The sequence below is a fragment of the Argentina silus genome, assembly GCF_951799395.1.
Source record: "Argentina silus genome assembly, chromosome: 14".
NCBI classification, from domain to species: domain Eukaryota; kingdom Metazoa; phylum Chordata; class Actinopteri; order Argentiniformes; family Argentinidae; genus Argentina; species Argentina silus.
In genome coordinates, this window is record NC_139668.1 from 18,614,375 (window position 1) to 18,636,622 (window position 22,248).

Below are 22,248 nucleotides of genomic sequence, written 5' to 3' on the forward strand. Positions count from 1 at the left end.
GAAGCATTAAAATCCCGGAAATCTGAAGCCACGCCCCTCTACTGGTGGAGGGAAGTCAAGTTTCCCCGTTGACCTGACCAGAGTGAACACGCTCGTTGAGCGGGGAAGACTATTGAAGGACACACAAATGTTGGGTTTCCGTCTTGTAAACCCAGCGAGGAAGGTTACACTTTATAATATTCCTGTTTGTTGGGGATGAGGTATTGGAGCGGGAACTGTCTCGCAATGGCCAATTTTTGATCAGTGATCAAAAAGATTCCTATGAGGTAAATCCTGTTTGGTGAAACATGTCGTGTTTTTTTAGGAGACAGGTTCACATGGTTTTAAACAAAGACACTGAGGAGCTGGTTCTAGCGTTCAAGTTTAAAATCAATGGGTTTAATTATGTGGGTTTAATTATTTCCACTTCGACCGAAACAAGTGTTTTGGCTGTGGGAGGGAGGGGCATTTGGTGGGCTGTTGCCCGGAAAAAGAGAGTGAGGAACCAGCTACCGGTGCCAGCACAGCCCCTGCACAACCGCCAAGCTGGGAAGCAGCTCAGGGCTCACGGGAGGGGAGTAGGTAGGCAGATGAGGCGGAGGCTGGGCAGGAACAGGGAGATTATGGTGCGGCAGTCGCACCAGAGCAGAGCAACGAGGGCGAGGTAGGGGAAGGAGGGGCGAGAGGAGAGGGGAGGGGGTGAGACTGCTACAGAGGTGACTGCGTCAGTTATGGAGGGGGAGATGGGGGGGCAAGGGATAGGCTGGGCCAATGGAGGATGAATGTTGTTGTTGTTGTTGTTGTTGTTGTTGTTATTCAAAATGTCAGCCAGTGAGAGAAAATCTAGTGAGGATGCTGCAGGCTCTACATCTGAGAACAGTCAACGAGTAGCACAGTTAGTGAGCAGGGTGGCAAAGTTCCATCCATCACAGTGGAGGATCTTTCCTCTGGCGGAGACAGCGAGGGAGAGCTGTCAGGATAGTTGGAGAGGTGGGTTTAAAGGGGGTATGGCATAGAGCGGGTTCGCAATGTTCTAAACCTTACAAAGGGGAAGAAATAAAGTGGTAGAGTATTTCCCTTGTTTATGGATTCAGGCATCTGAAAACTAACGGGGGGGGGGGGGGGGGGGGGGCGAGAGGTTTGACCAACCCCGAAGTTGCTAGACTCAAAAAAAGTAGTCACAAAAGTAACAGCTGAACTCCAATGGAAATGGAAATGGAGTGTCACAGTCACAGACATAACTCGATAAAGAGTTGCAGGCTTTTTCCTGTTGTCCTCGCAATAATTCTAACCATGAGTGAGTTTAGGATTTCAACCTCAAACCTAAACGGGGTTGGGGACATCAGGAAAAAAACAAACACATTGTACGAGTTCACTGAGAATAAGGGTATTAGTGACATAGTGTTTACACAGGAAACATAATATATAATGTTATATATAATAATAAATATGGCATAGTAATATACAATAATAAAATAATACATGCCATTTAATATATAATATAATATAGCATAGTAACATGGCCAATGTAGTAGTGTGGCAGCAGGAGAGGGAGTGAACAGCAGTGCCAGAAGTGGGGGTGTGGCTGTCCTGGTCTCTCGGAATGTCTTGCCCTTGCCATCATGTGAGGTTGAGGAGGTGGTGGAGGGGAGGTTACTAAAAGTTAGAGCAAGCCATGAAAACATCAACATGGTGTTTACGCCCTCGTGTTGGCAGATGGGAGGGTGGGTTTCATAGAGGCTCTGTACAACACCATCACCAAGAGTAACACTGCAGTGACTAAATAAAACACCCAGATTATGGAGCTCAGCAAAGGAAAGCAGGGCCAGGGATCACCCTGACTGTGTATTTGTGTAAACATCTGTGTATTTGTAGTACACATGGGTTTGCATATGTAGCTGTTTGTCCATCTCTTTTTTTCCAAACTCAGATGTGGATGTTTTCATGAGGATGGCAGCATTCTTGTATAGTCCTGGTATTACTGTTTGATACACTTTAGTCTCCCCTTTTGACATTTGCTCCCAATGCAATACTATTGTGTAATATAAATGAGTTACTGAAAGCAGTGTTTTGAAATGGGGTCCGTGCATATCATTTGTATACCATCACCAGTTGTAACACTGCAGACTATTTATTCCTTGCCGGGGATTTCAACTGCACAGGCAGCGACTCCAGATAGGAATCACAATGACCCTCATTGCAGCCTCTCTGCCAGTATTGGCACACCTTGTTGAGACATGAGTTGTGTGACATTTGGCGTGACCAGGATGATAACACAGGATTCCACATCGACGTACACATCGGCAAACTCCACCTCCCCGGCCAGGCTAGACTGAGTCTATGGTCTGGAGCATCAATCAGGTTTTTAAGTCAAGTGTGACAACCCCAGTCGGTTTTTCTGAACATTGTTTTGGAACAAGTGGTGGTGTTCATTCATTCTGTGAAACCCAAGAGGGCTTACTGGCATTTCAATACAACTTTGTTAAGTGGTGCTCAAATTCAGAAAGCTTTTTTGTTTCTTTTGTGAGAGACGGAGGACTCATAAGCCTGGTTTTGCATCCCCCCCAGCAGTGGTGGGATAAAGTTCAGTGGGTTAAGTTCAGATCCAACATTTCTGTAATCAGTACACATTCAATGTTACCAGGGATATTGCCCAATCAATGAAGGCCATAGACTGATTTTGTGAAACACCAGGCTTTGGTTGAGACCACAGGAGATCGAGGCCAAACTCAGGTCTTACAAGACAAAACAAGCGGCATTGGCAGGCCTGACGGGTGTCAGAAATGTTTCTTTAGTTTAGAGAAACTGAATGGCCAGAGTAGGATCATTCACTGCCTTCGCCCAGCCAATGGACAAGAGCTCACTGAAACCTCAAAAAGGGCCGCAGAGTTCTATACAGATCTCTAAGTGTGTGCACACAGAGAACAAAACGATGTCACAGCAGCAGTTCTTTAACTCATTCAGTGACGAGGGTGAATGAAGTCGCCCAAACTGTCCACATTACACAGTGCGAAGGGTGACTTTATTCACCAAAAATGCATATATTATTAGGCTTAATTGTGTAGCCAATCAAAGTATTGTTGCTAGGTAAATACCACATAAAACACTTGGCCCTCTTGGTGGTGAGCGTTCCGGAATTCTTTGGCAGTTGGTGAGTTAATGGCCTCTTACAGGTGGCTGCAGAGGCTCATGGTGAGCTGGAGTGCCCACTGTCATCGCAGGAGCTGTATGCTGCGCTGCAGGGCATGGGCCATGGCCAGGTACCAGGCATTGATGGGCTGCCCGTTTACTTTTTCAAGTCTTTCTGGGCGGGGATACAGGGGGAACTGCTAGCAGTGCTTTATGGTAGTTAAGTAGTAGTAGTCAGAGCCTCAGAAGGGTGACCCTAGGGAGGTTAAGAACTGGAGACCGGTGGCCTTACTGTGTACCGATTACAAGATCCTGTTCAACGCGTAGGCCAGTTGGCCGAGAGAGGTGATGGGGCAGGTCATACATACGGACCAGTCCTACTGTGTCCCTGGCAGGTCGATTGGGTATAATATATCCCTTACTCAACACTTCTTGGACATCTCTAGGAGTATTGGATTGGATACTGGTCTGTTTTGTATTGATCAGGAAAAGCCGTTTGATCCGAGTTGAACACCAATACTTATGGTGCACTCGAGGCGTTTGGTTTCAACCCTGGTTCATAGTGACATTGAAAGTGTTCTGAAGGTTAACGGTGGTTTGGGCTGTCGCACCCTTGTTTTTTTTTTTATTTTTTTTATTTGGTTTATTTTCCAGTCTATATGGCTGTTGTGCCCTATTTCACCATTTATAACACTCCTTAAGTGTACAATAAAGTTGTGTTAAGTTATCTCTCCCTCCCTCCCTCCCTCCCTGCCAAGAACACCCCACACTAAGTGTTGTTTGCCTTTAAAAAGGCTCATTAATAATGTAGAAAGCTTTATCTCATGTTACATACAGTAAGAATGGAGGTTGGGAGAGTGGTTTAAGACCTGAATGTGCTGGCTTTTCTGACAGCCTCCAGAACACGGCCTTAATGGCAACATTGAGCTCCCAGACTCTACCACTGAATATTGCACATGACATGTTATTCATTCTGTCTGAACACCATCCGAATAAGCAGTGCAGTACAAGTAAGTAAAACCATACATTTGACAACTTTTGTCCCTCACTAGTGGGTTTGTAAATGAGTGAGCGTGTCCTATATACGCCATTTAGCTGACGCTTTTATCCAAAGCGACTTACATTGCAGTGAGTGCATACATTTTTCAGTATATATGGTCCCAGCGGGAATCGAACCCACAACCTAAGCGCTGTTGACTTCTATTGAGTGGTACAGAAGGCCTTGTTCCAGGGTTTATAGTTGCGGAGTGGCTTTGTATGCCCCATCCACTGAGGACGAACAGATAAAGATAGCTAGCCTATCATGAAATCAATAACCTTCCAATCAATTTTTTCCTTACATCCTCCAGAGGCACACCTGTGTGCAATTCATTTTGCCGGGAAAAATGTGAGAGAGAAAACAGAGTCACCCCCTAATTTCCCCTAAGAGGTATCTTATATACAAAAAAACAAATCTGACACGACAGCAATTAAGAGCTAAAGTGGAAGAGTCCAATGTCAAAGATCACCTGCTCACAGGCAATCAGCACTTCTGTTCCAAGGGGATGCATTATTGATTAAACATTGATGCTCCAGTGGGCCAGCCTCCAAAACTGCCTTTTTATAGCAGTGGAGCTAAAACTGTAGTAGTGGAGAGAGATAGAGGAGAGAGAGAGAGAGAAGATGGAGAGAGAGAGAGAGAAGGAGATGGAGAGGAAAGCAAGAGAGAGAGATAGAGAGAGAGAGAGAGGAGAGAGAGAGAGGAGAGAGAGAGAGAAGGAGATGGAGAGGAAAGCAAGAGAGAGAGAGAGAGAGAGAGAGAGAGAAGGAGATGGAGAGGAAAGCAAGAGAGAGAGAGAGAGAGAGAAGGAGATGGAGAGGAAAGCGAGAGAGAGAGAGAGAGAGAGAAGGAGATGGAGAGGAAAGCGAGAGAGAGAATAAAGTTCTTGCATAATTTATCTGTTTGTGCTTTTCCATTCCTTTCCCTTTCGGGCTTAAACCGCACCCTGGGCGCTCGACCTCGCATGAAAGGGACACACACACACACACACACACACACACACACACACACACACACACACACACACACACACAGACACACAGACACACACACACAGACACAGTCCCACAAACAATAATACGCACACTCTCGTAGGTTAGTGCAGAAGGGTGAGGTGTGTGTGTGTGTGTGTGTGTGTGTGTGTGTGCGTGCGTGCGTGTGTGCGGTAGTCTGATGTACTAGGCAGCAGAGTGGGCTCTTCTGCATATACATGATAATGAACCCATTCCCCTCATTTCATCTGTGTGACCTTTCCGCACCATTTCGTGTCCATTTCGGGTGACCACAGCACCGTGGCTACGTGGAGCTGGGGCTAAGAGGTCAAACCAGTCACAGCTTGCCCCAGAAATAGATTACAAAGGGAGCCTGGGGCAAAGGAGGGATGCCAGAACACGGCAAACGCTTCAAAGCACCTTGGCCTCCATCTCCGATGCACGTCAAAGGGCAAAATGCGGAGGGAAATATTCTGGTGACATTTGTGTTTACTGAACAGCAGTTCACAGCGAAATGGTTATGTACTGTACACCTTTCAGTCCGGCTGCTTTTACAGTGATGCACATATCAATGGCGACATTTTACCACTCCAGTGTACTGGTATGCCAAATAAAACAAGAAATGGCATTAAAAGAGAGACAGAGGAAGAAAATGCCTAGGCTGTACTAACAGGTCTGCTCCTGTCAAAGGTCTTTCCATTGTGACTCTGCTCCTGTCAAAGGTCTTTCCATTGTGACTGCTTCTGTCAAAGGTCTTTCCATTGTGACTGCTTCTGTCAAAGGTCTTTCCATTGTGACTCACTCACAGCCATGCTGCCTATGACGAGGGGTGACGACCCTGCTCCTGGGGAGCCGCAGCGTGGGCCCACCACTGTTCCAGGCCTACACTAGCATACCTGATTCAACAAAGCCACCTTGGAATTAATCAGCGGCTGGGCTGGAAGAGAAGCCTGTGTGTACTACAGCTCTCCAGGGGCAGGGTTGGCCACCGAAGCCCTACAGTAGGGAGCATGGTGGATCCCTATAACCAGCCCCCATGGTCCCTATCCCCTGCCCCCCCCTGGTCCCTATCCCCTGCCCCCCCCTGGTCCCTATCCCCTGCCCCCCCTGGTCCCTATCCCCTGCCCCCCCTGGTCCCTATCCCCTGCCCCCCCCTGGTCCCTATCCCCTGCCCCCCCCTGGTCCCTATCCCCTGCCCCCCCTGGTACCTATCCCCTGCCCCCCCCTGGTCCCTATCCCCTGCCCCCCCCTGGTCCTACCGTAGGGGGCATGGTGGGAGCCCTATCACCAGCCATGCACAGGGAACAAACAGGAGCTTTGTGTGCGCCTGCCTCTGAGCCAAGAGTAATGGCTGAGCGGGCCCACATATTTCACAGTCTTAGTGGCAGCCTGTGCCCACTCTGCTCCAAGGTGGGTCTCGCTGTCAGCGGCTAATCACTCCTGTGCTGAACGCTCACTCAACGGGTTCAAAATGTTCCCTGCAATCCTTTGTTTCGAAGACGCTTTCCTGCAGGTGACTCATTCCCACGCCCGAGAGTGGAAATATATCTTCCATTTTATGTTCTTCACATCCAATATATACGAGTACTGTGAAGCAAGTTTCAGACATGCAACACTGTAAACTGGTGCACACACAAACACTGTGCACGCACGCACGCACGCACGAGCACGCATATGCACATACACGATTCAGACTTACTTGTGTTGGCACCAGGACCGGCGGGTATGCCAGTTTATGATGGCGGTACATCCAGAAGGAGAAGAGTACAATAGCAGCGATGCCCATGATGGGCACCAGAGAGTAGAGGAGGGTGTTAAACAGCTGAGGCTTCTGGGTGAATGGATTGGATGTTGCTGTAGAGAGGGAGCGGGGGGGGGGGGGGGGGGGGGGGAGTGGGGGGACAGGGAGAGGAAGAGAGTGAATACATTTTAAAGGAGCTACACATGAATGATTTGCACTTTACTACTGCATATAATGGCTTTGAAAAATCTGCAGGGATTGTGGAGCAGTAGTGTTGAAAAGTAATAGCTCCCCACCCACGTTTCAATTGGCCGTGGTATTAGCGTATTGATTTCTCCTGGCCGGTAGGGCCAATCGTCGTAGCTCATTACAGAAAGTAGGCAAATCAAAACTATCCGCCGTGTCCAAAGCAAATATTTATTATTCCCTGTTTGCTTGACAATTTCACGATGGAAGCTAGCTAGTTAATACTCCAATAATAAATAATCAACAGCTAATTGTAATTGCAATTTCGACTTGTGGCCATCGGGGAGCCAGATTTAACGTGGAGGTCCTTGAATACAATAAATAATGGTCCTGTGTTCTGATTTGCATATCATTTCAAAACATATTAAAAAGATAGTCGTATATCGTCCCTCTTAAGATACAGCACTAAGTAAAATGCATTTTGTGACATTACTTAATCCACCAACCAAAAATAACCGCCTGAAGAATTACATGACCCAATAACCTGAAGAACTACATGACCCAATAACCTGAAGATCTACATGACCCAAAAAGCTGCTACCTAACCCTTACACTGTAGTACTCCCTCTCCACAGATCGCAAGGAGTGAGTGTTTGATTTGAACAAGCATCACTATCAAAGCCACAGCTCAAGCAGACACTTGTATCATTGCTGCGGTTTCCCTTTTTGGGGAAAGTGACACTTGAGGTTGTCTGGTGCTGGGCGGCTCAGGCCAAACCAGCTGCAAAACTCACTGGGCCAAGACAGCCCTTCCTAGCCTCTAGTGATCTCTCCCATCCTCCCCTATCCTCTCTTATCCTCTCCTATCCTCTCTTATCCTCTCCTGGCCTCTTCTATCCTCTCCTGGCCTCTTCTATCCTCTCCTGGCCTCTCTTATCCTCTCCTGGCCTCTTATATCCTCTCCTGGCCTCTTCTATCCTCTCCTGGCCTCTTCTATCCTCTCCTGGCCTCTTCTATCCTCTCCTGGCCTCTCTTATCCTCTCCTGGCCTCTTCTATCCTCTCCTGGCCTCTCTTATCCTCTCCTGGCCTCTCTTATCCTCTCCTGACCTCTCCTTACCTCCTGGCCTCTCTTATCCTCTCCTGGCCTCTTTTATCCTCTCTCTCTCCTGACCTCTCCTTACCTCCTGGCCTCTTCTATCCTCTCCTGGCCTCTTCTATCCTCTCTCTCTCCTGACCTCTCCTTACCCCCTGGCCTCTTCTATCCTCTCCTGGCCTCTTCTATCCTCTCTCTCTCCTGACCTCTCCTTACCTCCTGGCCTCTTCTATCCTCTCCTGGCCTCTTCTATCCTCTCTCTCTCCTGACCTCTCCTTACCTCCTGGCCTCTCCTGGACTGCAATAAGGATAACCAGTGGCTTGTTGTCATGGCCACGGCACTCGTGTGTCATCTCAGCTGTGCAGCCATCATTCGACAACACATGTTTGGCGAGTTGTTGACTTTTAGATTGGTAGATAACATTCCCCATCTCCGATTCCCAACATTCCCCATCTCCGATTCCCGATTCAGCATTTTAGGCAATATCGGCCTGACACCGATGCTCGATAGTATGGGATCAGTGCCTCTCTAGTCAACACAGAATGCTGCATCTGTCAGGCTTGAATGTTGCTTGAAGTGATGACCAGCATTAGGTCTCATTAAAGACCGCCTCCTCCACTCTAAAGTGACAAAATAGCCCCATTCACTTGACACAGTTGGAGATGTTGTCATACACACAGCATACTGTGTAGAGCATTATACAAATACAAAAGCTATTGTGTTTTCCTGCATATGAGGAATACATCAAAATAATACAACGCGAAACAAAAGCAGAAAAATGTTAGAAAACATATCCTGCATTCTGCTTTCCTTTCCAAGCCCGAGACACACTACAGTTAATCTCCACCTAATGCAATAGAAGAGACATTACCAAAAAAACAAACTGCTTTTCGAAAAAACAGAAAGGCATACTGCATATTGAAGAGCCTCTGAGCCCTCTTTGACGATAACACTGTCCATTATTATATCCACAAACTGTTCCAAATGTTCTGCTTACACGAGATGGCACAGAATCATCAGTCCTCTAAAATAAATAGAAAAGGCTCTGAAGCAGAGAAAACCCAATCTACTGCTCTGACAATAGCAGATTAAATAGGGTGCACTGGCAATCTCTTCCTTTCTCTTTCTCTCTTTACAGCGCTATGGAAAAACAATTTTTAAAGGCTACTTAAAATCCCCTACCCTCAGAGGACAAGTGTCAATGAGAGTTGGGGGAATAAGCCCCCAGTGCCTCTTGGGTAAGGGCTTGCGAGTTTGTGGTCTGTCTGGGGTCAACACAGCACACTTGGCTGAGAGATGATCAGCTTCCAGGGACGGGAAGACGGGTAACTGACTTACTTTGGACAGCCTGCGTGTCGGGGCTGTAGAAGAACTTCTCGTTGCACATGTTTCCTTCACAGCAGCAGAAGAAGACATCCGGACCCTCTTTCTTCTCCACGCATTCGCTACTGCAGCAGAAATGGAAAAAAAAAACAACAACAAAAAAAAACACCGGTGTCACATACTGTAAAAGCAGAGTGATGGCAGCCTGCCAATGAACCAGGCTCTCTTGGGAGGAAGACTACATTTTCACTGGATGATAACAAATGTGACAAGGGTTGTAGTAAAAATACTAAAATGACAGCCCATAAACATAGCTGTACAGTATTATTCTCTACCGGAGATGTGCTAAATCAGCCATGGTACAAAAGGAGTATTAATAAAACCAACAGGGCTGTCACTATCTGGCCATGCTCGAAACCTACCAGAAATTGACAATCAAATGGCTCCTGCTCTTGCTCATATTGTATGTCCTGACAACATTGCCGTTTATGTTCGTCCTAGCATGGCCAACAAACAGGACTAGCAACAAACAGTGTATCATTCTGATTCAGGCCTACAAGACAACGCTAAAATCAGTTTTTCCCACATCTGCCTCCACTAGAATGGGTACGTCATGAAACTGGAAGAGAGGCAGAAATGCCTAGGCCTGTGTGCGTTCTCACACAAAAGCTTCACTGTGCAGTAGGTCAGAGTTGTAATGTGCTCATTCAGGTCCAATGTTGGGCATCAAGAACGCCGTGAGGCTTGCGTCATAAATAGATGGATCAGATTACAGAAATGATACAGTACTCAAGCACTGTCATGTCACCGGCTCAGGACAGGGCAGATAAACAAATGTGTTGGCATCACCGTGGGCCTCCTGGGTAAGGTGTACTGTTTAAAATCAAATCCAATCAAATCAAATCAAATCCAATCATATTGTATTCGTCACGTACGGTCCATCGCATACAGCCGTAACTGACATAGTGAAATGCTTTGGGATCTGGATCCTTCACTCAACAACAGTCAACATACAATCAACGAATCAGCAATACAATATAATATAGTAATAATAAAACAGTGAATAATAAAACAGAAGAAAAAGAGTGAGGTTGGAGGGCAGTGTCTGGGCAGCCCTGTGGCCTGGTCAGAGACTGTACTGACTACAGTATTCAGCACTGTATCAACATCACTTTCTTTTCTGCTAGCGAATTCGTTTTTTCCTCGTAAAACAGTTATTACGGTGCACTTGGCAAGGATGGTGAACACATTATGGCAATCATTAACCGTAACATTTTCATAAATCTCAGCGATCGGCGCAGAAGGTTCACTCCTGGAACTCTGTCTGCTCTCATCAACTATCAACTAACTAGGGACCTTGTCACAGCACGTGATCAGAGGTCACTAATTCCAGATTAACACTCGTTTGAAGGGAGAGAAGAGAACCGACAGACGGCATCTACCTGTCATAGCAGTTGACGTCGTCCAGCCAGCAGCCCTGCTTGACTATCTCGATGGTACCAGAGATGTTCTTCCACGTGGCGAAACAGTGGAGCCGCTTGTCCTTGTCGCCGTAGCAAGGCTCGATGCCGCTGCGGTTCGTTCGCTCCTTCTCCCAACTGGAGTTGTAGTAGACACACTCCTGCGTCTCCGAGCGACCCAGGATCGCACCTACAGTTGGAGAAGACACAGGGAGAAGAGACCGTTTACATTTACATTTATGGCATTTAGCAGACGCATTTATCCAAAGCGACTTACAACAAATACATTTGTTTAAGTAAGTGAATCCTCTATCCATCAGTCATCATAAGATAAAGTAATCAATGCTCAGACCAGGGGCCATTGGCAGTCACAATGCTAGAAGGATTTTTTTTTTTTTTCATCAACAGGCATCCCTCATTCAACAGTTGAGGTGATGGCTGCAACAAAACAAAAACACAAACAAACAAACAAACAACGTTTTATTTGCCAATCAATCGTCCATCAACTGTTTGTGATCCTCTGTGGCTCAGTTGGTAGATCATGGCGCTAAGAATGCTTAGGTTGTGGGTTTGATTCCTGCTGGGGCCATATATACTGAAATGTACGCACTCACTGCAATGTAACTCTCTTTGGATAAAAGCGTCAGCTAAATGGCATATATTAAATGGAATATATTAGCTTGCGTTCTTTTTCTGCACAGTTAGGGGTTAGATACGATGCCAGCAAGCCTCCAGTCACCAGCTCACATCCAGCTCCCTCCTAGGGTGGGGATCGAACCAGTGACCTTCCGATTGCTGGCCGGCCTCTCTTAACTCTAGGCTCCCTACCGCCTCAATAATACAGTGAATAACAATTACCATGAGGTTAAAGTAGGGATTCTCAGAGAACCAAACAGTAGTGTAGACACTGTAACTGTCAAGTGTTAAATAGGACTGACTTGACTGTCAACAACCTTTAACTAACCTTTTACTTAAAAAGGTAGACTCTGGTATATAGCAAAACAAGCAGGGAGACGCTGCCAGAGACTGAGAAGTTAAAAATCCAAATCCAAACCCAAGACATTTCAGAGAAGGGAGGAAAAGATCACACTGTAGAGTCGAATGCGATGGGCGCATGTGGTCTGCCATCTTATGTCGGAGGGCAGTGGAACGACTAGACGCTCTTGTTCACTACGATATCTGTGATGAAAGTTGTTCTGTTTTCACAGGCGTGTCCCAGAGTCTACCTTTAAAAGAACAGAATGCACAGGCAACTAAACGTGTGCCTCCTCAGATGTGAAATGGATGCAAGGCTCATGTGTGTCTGTAGGGTAACCTAGGGTAATCATGTATTTTTTTTTTTTTTTTTTTAAACACACTGAATACATCAGGCTTGAATAAAAAAGGCTGAACAAGTAAACAGTGATGGCCAGGGTCAGGCTGCAGCAGAGCTATTTTAAACAAGGTAAATAACAGCCAGCATTGAGGGAGAAACCTTTCCGAGGCCAGGACTCTACCTCACCCGCACTTTCTTCTACCATCTTACTGGCCTGTCTGCAAACCTATCCTCACACACACCAAAGTCCATATCACATGAAAGCACATATTCTCACACACACCAACTCCTCTAACCTGCATCCCAGGAGCTTTGCCCACTCGTGTGGTTGGGAATTGCCTCACAGTGAATTGCACACACAGGGCAAGGTCCAGCAATAATTTTTTTATGGAGATTTGTTGTGCACCAGATCTCTGTGGCCCAGTGGAGAGGTTATAGGGGGATACAATTGCTGCTGCTGAGAGTGGATGAAAATCACTGACTCTTTAGGGGCGTCTTTAAGATGATACACAGTTAAGCTTGTTTTGGAGATCCTCCTCCCTTTTGTGCAACAAAGGCCTCCCTCCTCTGGAGCAATCTCAATTTCACCTCCTCGGAACACAAACAGGAAATACTTTCCACTTAACAATTTGCTCTCCATCACAAAATACTTTATGTTCTCCCTGCCCATCTTAGTGAATAGGACATTTAAAACCGCTGCATGTGTTACAAAAACAACTTTAAAAAAAACATGTTCTTCTACCCCTCGGCTACCACATGTGAAACAAAGAGTTGGAAATAACAGGGAGAGCACTATTTCAAACCTCTGACCTTCAGCTGCTCTTAAACAACATTCCCCCTCTAGGAATCCCCCATCCTTGTTTCATCTCTCCAGCTGATCCTGGAGATGAGAGCCATCCTTGGAACCTGACTCCCAGCCTGCCCCTCTCTCCCCAGCCTTGGCCTCGGTTGGACTGACCAGGCCCTGCTTGCTCTGGGTTCTCACTCTGGAGCTAAGAACAGCTCTGGCACGGAGCCTCAGCTCCAGTGTGCTGTGCCCAGGTCATATCCCCTGGCAGCCAGCCCCGCTGGTATCTCACTCCGGGTTGGCGCCTCGGACTGAAACGTCACTGCAGGCCAGGCCAGGGCTGCTGTGTGTGGGAGACCAGCCTCTCCTCTCCTCTCCTCTCTCCTCACAGGAGCCAGAAGCAGCGCTGGCAGTCAGATACAGGGCGGCTCTCTGTGGCAGTGTGCTGTACGCGAATGCAGAGCTCACCTCAACCGTGGGTTCAAATCAATCTGTGACATGCTGCACCTGGGCACTTTTGTGCAACTTTTTGCTGTACACACCCTCTCTATTTTGGTGGCATCTGGCACCTCCTAGCATTTTAATTACATCCCAAATACACGGGTTAATTAGTTGAATATTTTAATTATCTTACCTCCCATATCGCTAACGTACTGAATTAGTTTAACAATGCATTAGGCCTGTCTTGTGTACCAGCCCACTTATTTGTGGAAGAGATTCTGATATTCAAAACAATACCCTCTTGTCCTCTGTGGCTCAGTTGGTAGAGCACGGCGCTAACAACACTTAGGTTGTGGGTTTGATTCCTGCTGGGACCATATATACTGAAAAATGTATGTACTCACTGCAATGTAAGTCAATTTGGATAAAAGCGTCAGCTAAATGGCATATATTATTATATTACCTGTATACTGCTTTTACTTGATCCCGCAATAACCTAAAATCCTGATGACTACTGTCTCTATGATAAATCCTCACTGTACATCCTGTGATCCATAGGGTGCGGTGTTTAAAGCGCGTCTCAGGCGTGGGTTCAACACACCGCTACATCATTTCTCCTGCTTCCCCGCTATTCTGAGCTCTGCTGCTGTGGGGAACTGAGCGTTGGCCCAGACCTATGACTTTAATCTCAGTACCACAAAAGATAAGATTAAATGTTGGTCTATTCACTTAATACAATTAACGGTGTATTTCAGAACCACACCATTAATCACTCCAGTCCAGTCCAGTCCAGTCCAGTCCAGCAGGCTACAATCACTCTGGCTGGTGATCAACCCTCCGGAAGTTCAGTTAAGGCTACAGTACGCTATGAAACGGCCATGTAACTTTCAGGATTTATGAATTACAAAAGGGCATGTTAAGCACATTTTATTCACTGTTCAACACACGCACGTCAGTGTCAGTAACCCCCCCCCCCCCCCCCATGCCCCCCTTCAAATACTTTCTAGTATTTCCTCAACATATTGCCCCTGCGCTATGGTTGATAAACGTGCAAATCCGTGTCACAGCCTATGATGAGATCAGATAATTACCTTGGCTTGTCAGATCGCAGGGAGTTCAACCCCACCACGCAGTTCTATTTTCATATCACGTCTAATCGAGGAAATGTGAGGAGTGCGCAGTTCAGCTGCGGTTTGTCAGACTGGGATATTTTCCCTGGAGTTAATTTTATGGTAATCCAACCTTTGGTAAGCACCCGGTACCACTTAGTAACATCATAGCACCATTTAATGGACAAATAACCATTGTAAACCACCTTACACTTAATTGACAGTTTGTTGACAGGTGAGGTCGCTGGTAGAACTGTTCACACAGGGTGGCCTCAGGGTTTCGAAGGACGTGCTATAGTAGCATAGCTTCGACGACAGAGCTCAGGTTTTATATCATGCCTAATTATTGATGTAGTCTCACCAGAAACGGACAAATCCCGACACAGGGATTAAGTCAAAACTGTTCTCCATCAGCATTATGCACGAATGTCACTGGACCGTGGCTGACTGCCCACGAAATGACTATAATGGAATATCGAAGGACATTTATGCTGTCCCCTAAAATCGAGCGGTTATGTAGTCTAAACTAAGAGGCAACGAAGCTTGTGGTGATCGGTTGCATGCCTGTTATACAGCCCCCCTCCCGCCCCCCTACAAGGTATGACGCCTGAAGAACATGTTTCCACCCACGCAACACAGGAAGATATCAAGATAGGCTACAGGACAGCTCAGCTCTTTGCTCATACACAGTTCTCAAAAGACCATGAAGCGTTCATCAATCACTGTTCATTTGTGTAGCTGGTTATTTATGGTTGAACCTTTCTGGATTAAATATAAGGGGGATTTCGCACTCTCGTGCTAATCCATGACCAGACAATGAAGATTCTAGGTTCTAGATTCTAACATGGGTCTTATTTTGTTTGCAGATATTCCATAATACGTTTATTTGATACCCATGTTATTTTATGATGGGTCCATAACTTGAAGCTAACCGGCACTGAACAACCATCACAATGGAGGCACGCAAACCCTATGAAGGCAAACAATTATTACCCTCAAACAGAACAGATGAATGCGGTATGTTTTAAATGGAAGATCATCATTCTAATCCCATGAAATTAGTTTAATCCAGTAATAGGCAGTACAGGCCTAACAAGAAGTCACAATGATTTGCAAAACATAGCCTGGGGGAATCCCCACAATCTGGGCTGGTTTTTGTGGTTAGTCAAATCAACACTGAGAGTAGGCTTTTAGACCTACAAAAACATTCCTCAAAGAGACAAAAGAGGAAACCAGCACCCTTCACTCAACTGGCGAGGTTAAAAGGAATTAGCGCTAAAACAACCTAACACAATGTAGGAGAATGTCTCAACACAGGCCACGCTGCACCACGGAGAACACGTCTGAGCTGAAGCGAGCCTTGGCCACGCTGCACCACGGAGAACACGTCTGAGCTGAAGCGAGCCTTGGCCACGCTGCACCACGGAGAACACGTCTGAGCTGAAGCGAGCCTTGGCCACGCTGCACCACGGAGAACACGTCTGAGCTGAAGCGAGCCTTGGCCACGCTGCACCACGGAGAACACGTCTGAGCTGAAGCGAGCCTTGGCCACGCTGCACCACGGAGAACACGTCTGAGCTGAAGCGAGCCTTGGCCACGCTGCACCACGGAGAACACTTCTGAGCTGAAGCGAGCCTTGGCCACGCTGCACCACGGAGAACACATCTGAGCTGAAGCGAGCCTTGGCCACGCTGCACCACGGAGAACACATCTGAGCTGAAGCGAGCCTTGGCCACGCTGCACCACGGAGAACACATCTGAGCTGAAGCGAGCCTTGGCCACGCTGCACCACGGAGAACACATCTGAGCTGAAGCGAGCCTTGGCCACGCTGCACCACGGAGAACACATCTGAGCTGAAGCGAGCCTTGGCCACGCTGCACCACGGAGAACACATCTGAGCTGAAGCGAGCCTTGGCTGCGGTGTAGACGGAGGTAAACGAAGTGCACATTGGCCACCAGATGACCTCTCCACTCACTTAAAAGCAATTCAGCGATGTGACTGCCTAGACTGACGTGGCCCCGTTGTGTGCGCTCACTGACTGGTGGACTATATGGAGTGAGTCTGGGCTTGGCACGTTCACCAAAGTGTCCCCCCCCTCCCCTCCCCTCCCCTGCCCGTAGTGCTGCAAACTCACTCTTTCGTCCAGCAGCCAAAGGTGACGCTGGGAGTAGGTGATCATGTGCAGTACCAGTCAAAGGTTTGGACACACCTTGCCAAGAGTGTGCAAAGCTGTCATCAAAGCAAAAAGTGGCTACTTTGAAGAATCTAAAATATAAAACATATTCTGGTTTGTTTGACACCTTTTTGTTTACTACATAATTCCATATGTGTTCCTTCATAGTTTTGATGTCTTCAATAAATAATAAATAAATAAAGAAAACCCATTGAATGAGAAGGTGTCCAAACTTTTGACTGGTACTGTGAGTCGGAGCCAGAGGGCCACAGTGGTTAATGAGACGGCCTGGCTCAGGACTGGCATCACGGAGAGAGGCAGCATCACCTGAGGGAGGCAGCATCACCTGAGGGAGACTGTAATAAACCAGCATCACCTGAGGGACACTGTAATAAACCAGCATCACCTGAGGGAGACTGTAATAAACCAGCATCACGGACAGAGGCAGCATTACCTGAGGGACTCTGTAATAAACCAGCATCACCTGAGGGAGACTGTAATAAACCAGCATCACGGACAGAGGCAGCATTACCTGAGGGACTCTGTAATAAACCAGCATCACCTGAGGGACACTGTAATAAACCAAGCAGCACTGGCTATATGACAGGGCAGAGGCAGGCAAACATGCTTATTCCTGCTTTTGTCAGCCAATGAGGTGTTCAGCAGAACTCAGTGCATTTATATGGACTCCATGGCTGAACTGATGTGTGTGTGTGTGTGTGTGTGTGTGTGTAAACAAAACAAATGATTGAAGACTTGGCATGGCAGAGGATGCAGCTGATCATGCTGATGGGAGTTATCAATTGCAAGAAGTAGGCTAGAGTTCAGAGTTACGACTGGTGTTGTTACACTGGCTCAGGGACACTGGATTATGTGGGAGTCTGCAGGAATATCAGACCAGTTACAATGCAGAGCAATGAATGATGGTTATTGATGATTGCTTATTGATTTGTGAGAGTTACTGCGCATAATGCAAAGTTTACAGTTCACACACTATGGTTTCCGTACAGGTGGACCCATGACTGACTCAGTGGCCTTGTGGTTAGCGTCCTCCCTGAGGTCGGAAGGTTTGGGGGGTTTGATCCCTGGCTGCGTCACAGCAAAGACTTTAAAAGTCAGACCTGATGCCTCTCTGCTTGGCACTCAGCTAAAAGGAGATGGATTGGCCCTGTGACAGATGCCCCTAGCATCCTGTCCATCAGCTGCCTCGTGTTACAGAAACAGGGCTCCTGCCCCGATGAGCCATTCTGACTTGTGCGACCTGGTTTGCACAAGGCTTATTTCCTTACAGGCGAGTCTATGACCTCCACAAAAAACAATCCTTGCCCTTCTGGTTTTACAGCTGGAAGTGGCTTTATTCGACAAGGGTATCAGTAGCAGTTTTTACTCATCTCAATGTTGTAACAGCAACAGTTAGCCTGGTATCATTCTTAGAATGAGTATTGGCGTGCCATATCAGCAATGTCTCATGTAGCTCCAGAATGTTTCCACATCACTAAGGCCACCACAATCCCAATCTTCACAGTGAAATGGCCAATCCTTGGGGTTGCCCTCTGCTTTAATGATAAGGGATCCCCTGAATGAGAGGACTGAAGAGAAAGGGAAAGGCTAAGGCTGGTGGAATGCTGAATACATCAGGGTTTCAGCACCATGATTAGCATGTCCAGTAGTATCGGGAGATCCTTCCTGAATCTATGATCCTGTATTCATCTTAAAAAGTCAGCGGTGACCTCTCATCTATTCCCACAAATCATGTAGTGGATACCAGCGGCAGCACACTTGTCAGTGCTGCCAGGAAGAGTGGCGTGTTTGAATCTGCCAAACTACAAAATTGGGCCAATTAAAGTCAGCTGTAGGGAGGGCCCCACACAGCAGGTGTTTAGGTTGTTGCAGATACACACTCACAGCTAGAGAAACACTGCTTTTGCCACGCTCAGATCCTGAGTCAGCACTAATAGTAATTACATAATTTATGATGTTTTCCCCCCCACTTCCATGGCATGTTGGAGATTCAAACTCTTTACAGAAGGCTTGTATTGGTCCAGTTTAAATATGCCGTGCCCTACTTAAGTAAAGCATGTTTTCTTCTACACTCCAAATGTTTGTTTTAGGTTAATAGTTACTATTAGGTTAAAGTAGAGATTTTCAGCTTTTATGTGATGGTATTTGTGTTAAACATATTGGTTTCTCACATTCAGAAATTACACTTTTTACGCATTGTCCACCCAAAACCTTAGGCTGGTGAGCTCAGCAACCGCAAACAGGCTGGTAGGCAAAGGAAGACTCCCACAGTGGATGACCGAAGAATGCTCAGCGTAATTATGAAAACCCCCAAAACAGGAACCCTCTCTGAGAATTTGTACTTTAGCCGCATAGTAATTGATTTCACATCCAAACTCGTGGGAGTGTGGAGCCAACGTCAGATAGTTATTATTATAATTGTTTTGCTCTACGTGGAGTGGCGCGGAGTCATATTACATCACCAACAACCAGCGGTGTAGAGAGGGGTCCCTTCACTTCCTCTGCTGACGGTTGTTTGACCTCTAGAGGTCACTAGCTATTTAGTTACACTCAATGATTTACCTAATTTCCACTACTTCCCAATATGTTCAGTGCACAGTGAGAAATGCAAGCCTCGTAAGCTCTGGGGTAGGGGGTTAGACTCTAGAAGTGAGTGGGAACAGGCTTGTATTTATTGTTCGGACGAATCAATCCAAAGATGGCCTACTTGATATGAAATCACCACTGTGTAAGCGATGGTCAGGGGCCTATTCAGTTAGATCCATACACAAGCGCACCGCAGTGAGCAACACAATGTGTGGAACTGACCTCATGGTGAAAATGATCAAATAAAAACAGAACAATCAAACAAATAGCCAATTTCAAGTGTGGGGGCACATCATCATCCAGTTTCAAACAAACCCCAGATCTGTTCTGTTGATTACAGCTCTACCTACAACATTGCAATCACCACTCATATTCACTCACTGAATATTCCCCCGTTTCACCATCAGCGGCCAACGGAAAATCACTGAGCCTGCCGGTCTGAGCCGTGAGGGAGCCGAGTGGATGGAACCGTTGCAGTGTTGGGTTGCTGCTGACTATCAGCCAGCTTGCATTACTTGTGCAATGAGTTGAGATTTCAGGGTAGAATCATGTGCACCTTGCAACACACACAGGACCCCTATGCAGCTTCCCAGAATGAAGTAACAGTTACATAATGTACAGCGCTATTGTCACTGGGTCTCATCAGTCCTGGTCTCTGCTGGTATAATCACTTACCGTAACTAATCTGTGGCAGGTTGAGGGATGCCGGCCTTTAAAAAATCAGCTAGGCCTAGCCTCATCATTATGGCCAAATAACATGCAGCATACATTATGACTGTCCGGAATACTTGACAATGACTTGCAACGTTTCCAAACAAGGAAGACACTGCACACTGTGATAAATGCTCCCAAAGTGTGTTTATTGTGACATCGTCCTGACAAACCTAACAAAGCTGAAGACTCCAGTAGAGTGTGGCGTTGCTTCGGAACATCCCGTAACCGACACGACCTCTCATGTCGACTGATGCCAGGTATAGGCTTAGGTAGGGGAGAATTGCATTTAGCTTGATCAGATTCAGCCGTGACAGGGGGTAGTGGGGTGGGTTAGCCGGTCACAAAGGCTGCAGTCTTTCCATACAGGCATTAAAACCACCAAACTCAGCAACAGAATCCAATCCCTTAATCCTCGCTGGAATGTCCGACAGCCCATCGGCCTCCACTTCAATTATACTGCTGATGGCCAGTTGCTTACGCCAAGGCTGAGCAGTGAGCATACAGGCTCCCAATGAACCATCTACAGTACAGTACTGTTCAGGCAGGACCCACATTCCACGGCTGGCATCCTAATAGGCTACAGCCAGCTTGTGCATAGTGTACATTCTTCCAGTTTATTCTACAGGAAAGAACCTTTTAAACAGCTCATTATCTTCAACAGTGGGGGCTGCTGACCCGCTTGCTAAATTGTCTGGAATTATCTTGAGAATAAAACTTGGTGTGATGGGCACAATTCCGGGCCGGAAGGGATATGGCAGACTTGATTCAAAGCTTATTTTATCAATGTAATTTAACCACGTAAAGGAAAAAGGATTTAATCACAAGCATAACAGCTAAAGAAGGAAACACTCAACACAGACAACCAGCAAATTGACTGAAGGAAGGATGCATTGTCAACTGACTACAGTCCTACTTGAACTTGTAACAGAGTTGAATGCAATGAAGTAGTAGGCTAGGGGTTAAAACTCCTGTAAGATGTCCTTCATCAAATTGATAAAAGTACATTGTCTTAGGCTAGAACTCATGAACAAAAGGTATAGAGAGGCCTAGTCAATCACAGCCTATGAATTGAATTTCTAAAATAAACTAGCAATCTCTTACAAGGCATTAGGATTCTAGAAAAGACCATTTATTTTTCTAAAGTTGCTCTTGGAATACGTGGGCATAATGAAAACTTGGCCTGTTTCACACTTCAGTTGAGATAGCATTTGCTTAGTACTTAAACACCTACTTATGACTGGTAATTGGTCCCTAGCTTGCCATTGAGTACAATAATGGAAACAAATCAAGCTAGCTGGAGTGCATCTTCCAAACAGACTTCCTGTTGTGCTTCTGGGAGAAAAAGAAGAAACAACAAGTGACAGGATGGAATGAAAAATCTCCGAAAGACCGAAAAGAAGGCAAGGACTCACGAGAGACTCCGAACAAGAACATGATAAATGTGCAGCCACCAGTTTTAATCAAGGATCAAAGCAGGGGCTCTGAGCAGTCAGGCTGTCTAGACTGTAGTCCTCTGAAGCATATAAAACAACATCTGCAGGACGCATTAATTACACTTAGGCCTATTCTATAGCACTCCTGAGTACTTGGAAACTCACTCTGGGCCTGAAACCTATGGTTTACAAACCTCTGAGCAGAAAAACATTTTCAACAGGTTTAAGCCTAACCAAGAGGACTCAATCTGTCACTTATAGTTTAACTTTTAAGCTCCTCGAACTATAAATCTCTCCATTGCACAGGGAACCTCGGTTGGCACCGGCAGTAACAGTGTCACTTGTATCAGGTAGTCGGCCTACAACTTCTCAATTGAATCAATCATCTGACGGACATTGGCATTTAGGCTGCTGAACAGACATGATGAATGTGTTATCCTTCTTTCCATGTCTGACATGCTTCTCTTTTTCTTTTTTTAAATATGTTTTTAGGGCATTTCTGCTTTATTGGGATAGAGGCAGTAGAGATTGACAGGAAGGATGGGAGAGTGAGAGAGAGGAGGGATGACATGCAAGACAGGTCGAGGGTCGTAATCGAACCAGGAACCCTGCGATTACGTGGTATGCGCATTAGCGTGTACGCCACCGAGCGCCCCTGACATGCTGAACATTGGTACCGGACACGCCGCTGGACACGTGACGACGCGGTGGTGCAATCTAATT

At 46.5% G+C, this 22,248-nt stretch overlaps 1 protein-coding gene across 1 annotated transcript in view; it reads right to left on the bottom strand.

The window, feature by feature from the left end:
* acvr2ab (activin A receptor type 2Ab) overlaps window positions 1-22,248 on the bottom strand; it is a 36,963-nt gene that overhangs the window by 10,595 nt on the left and 4,120 nt on the right. Inside the window, exons 2-4 of the mRNA XM_083684954.1 lie at window positions 10,927-11,134; window positions 9,500-9,609; window positions 6,839-6,993 (exon numbers count right to left, since the gene is read on the bottom strand). Coding sequence (XP_083541080.1) covers window positions 6,839-6,993; window positions 9,500-9,609; window positions 10,927-11,134 — 473 coding nt within the window. The remainder of the gene's footprint in view (window positions 1-6,838; window positions 6,994-9,499; window positions 9,610-10,926; window positions 11,135-22,248) is intronic.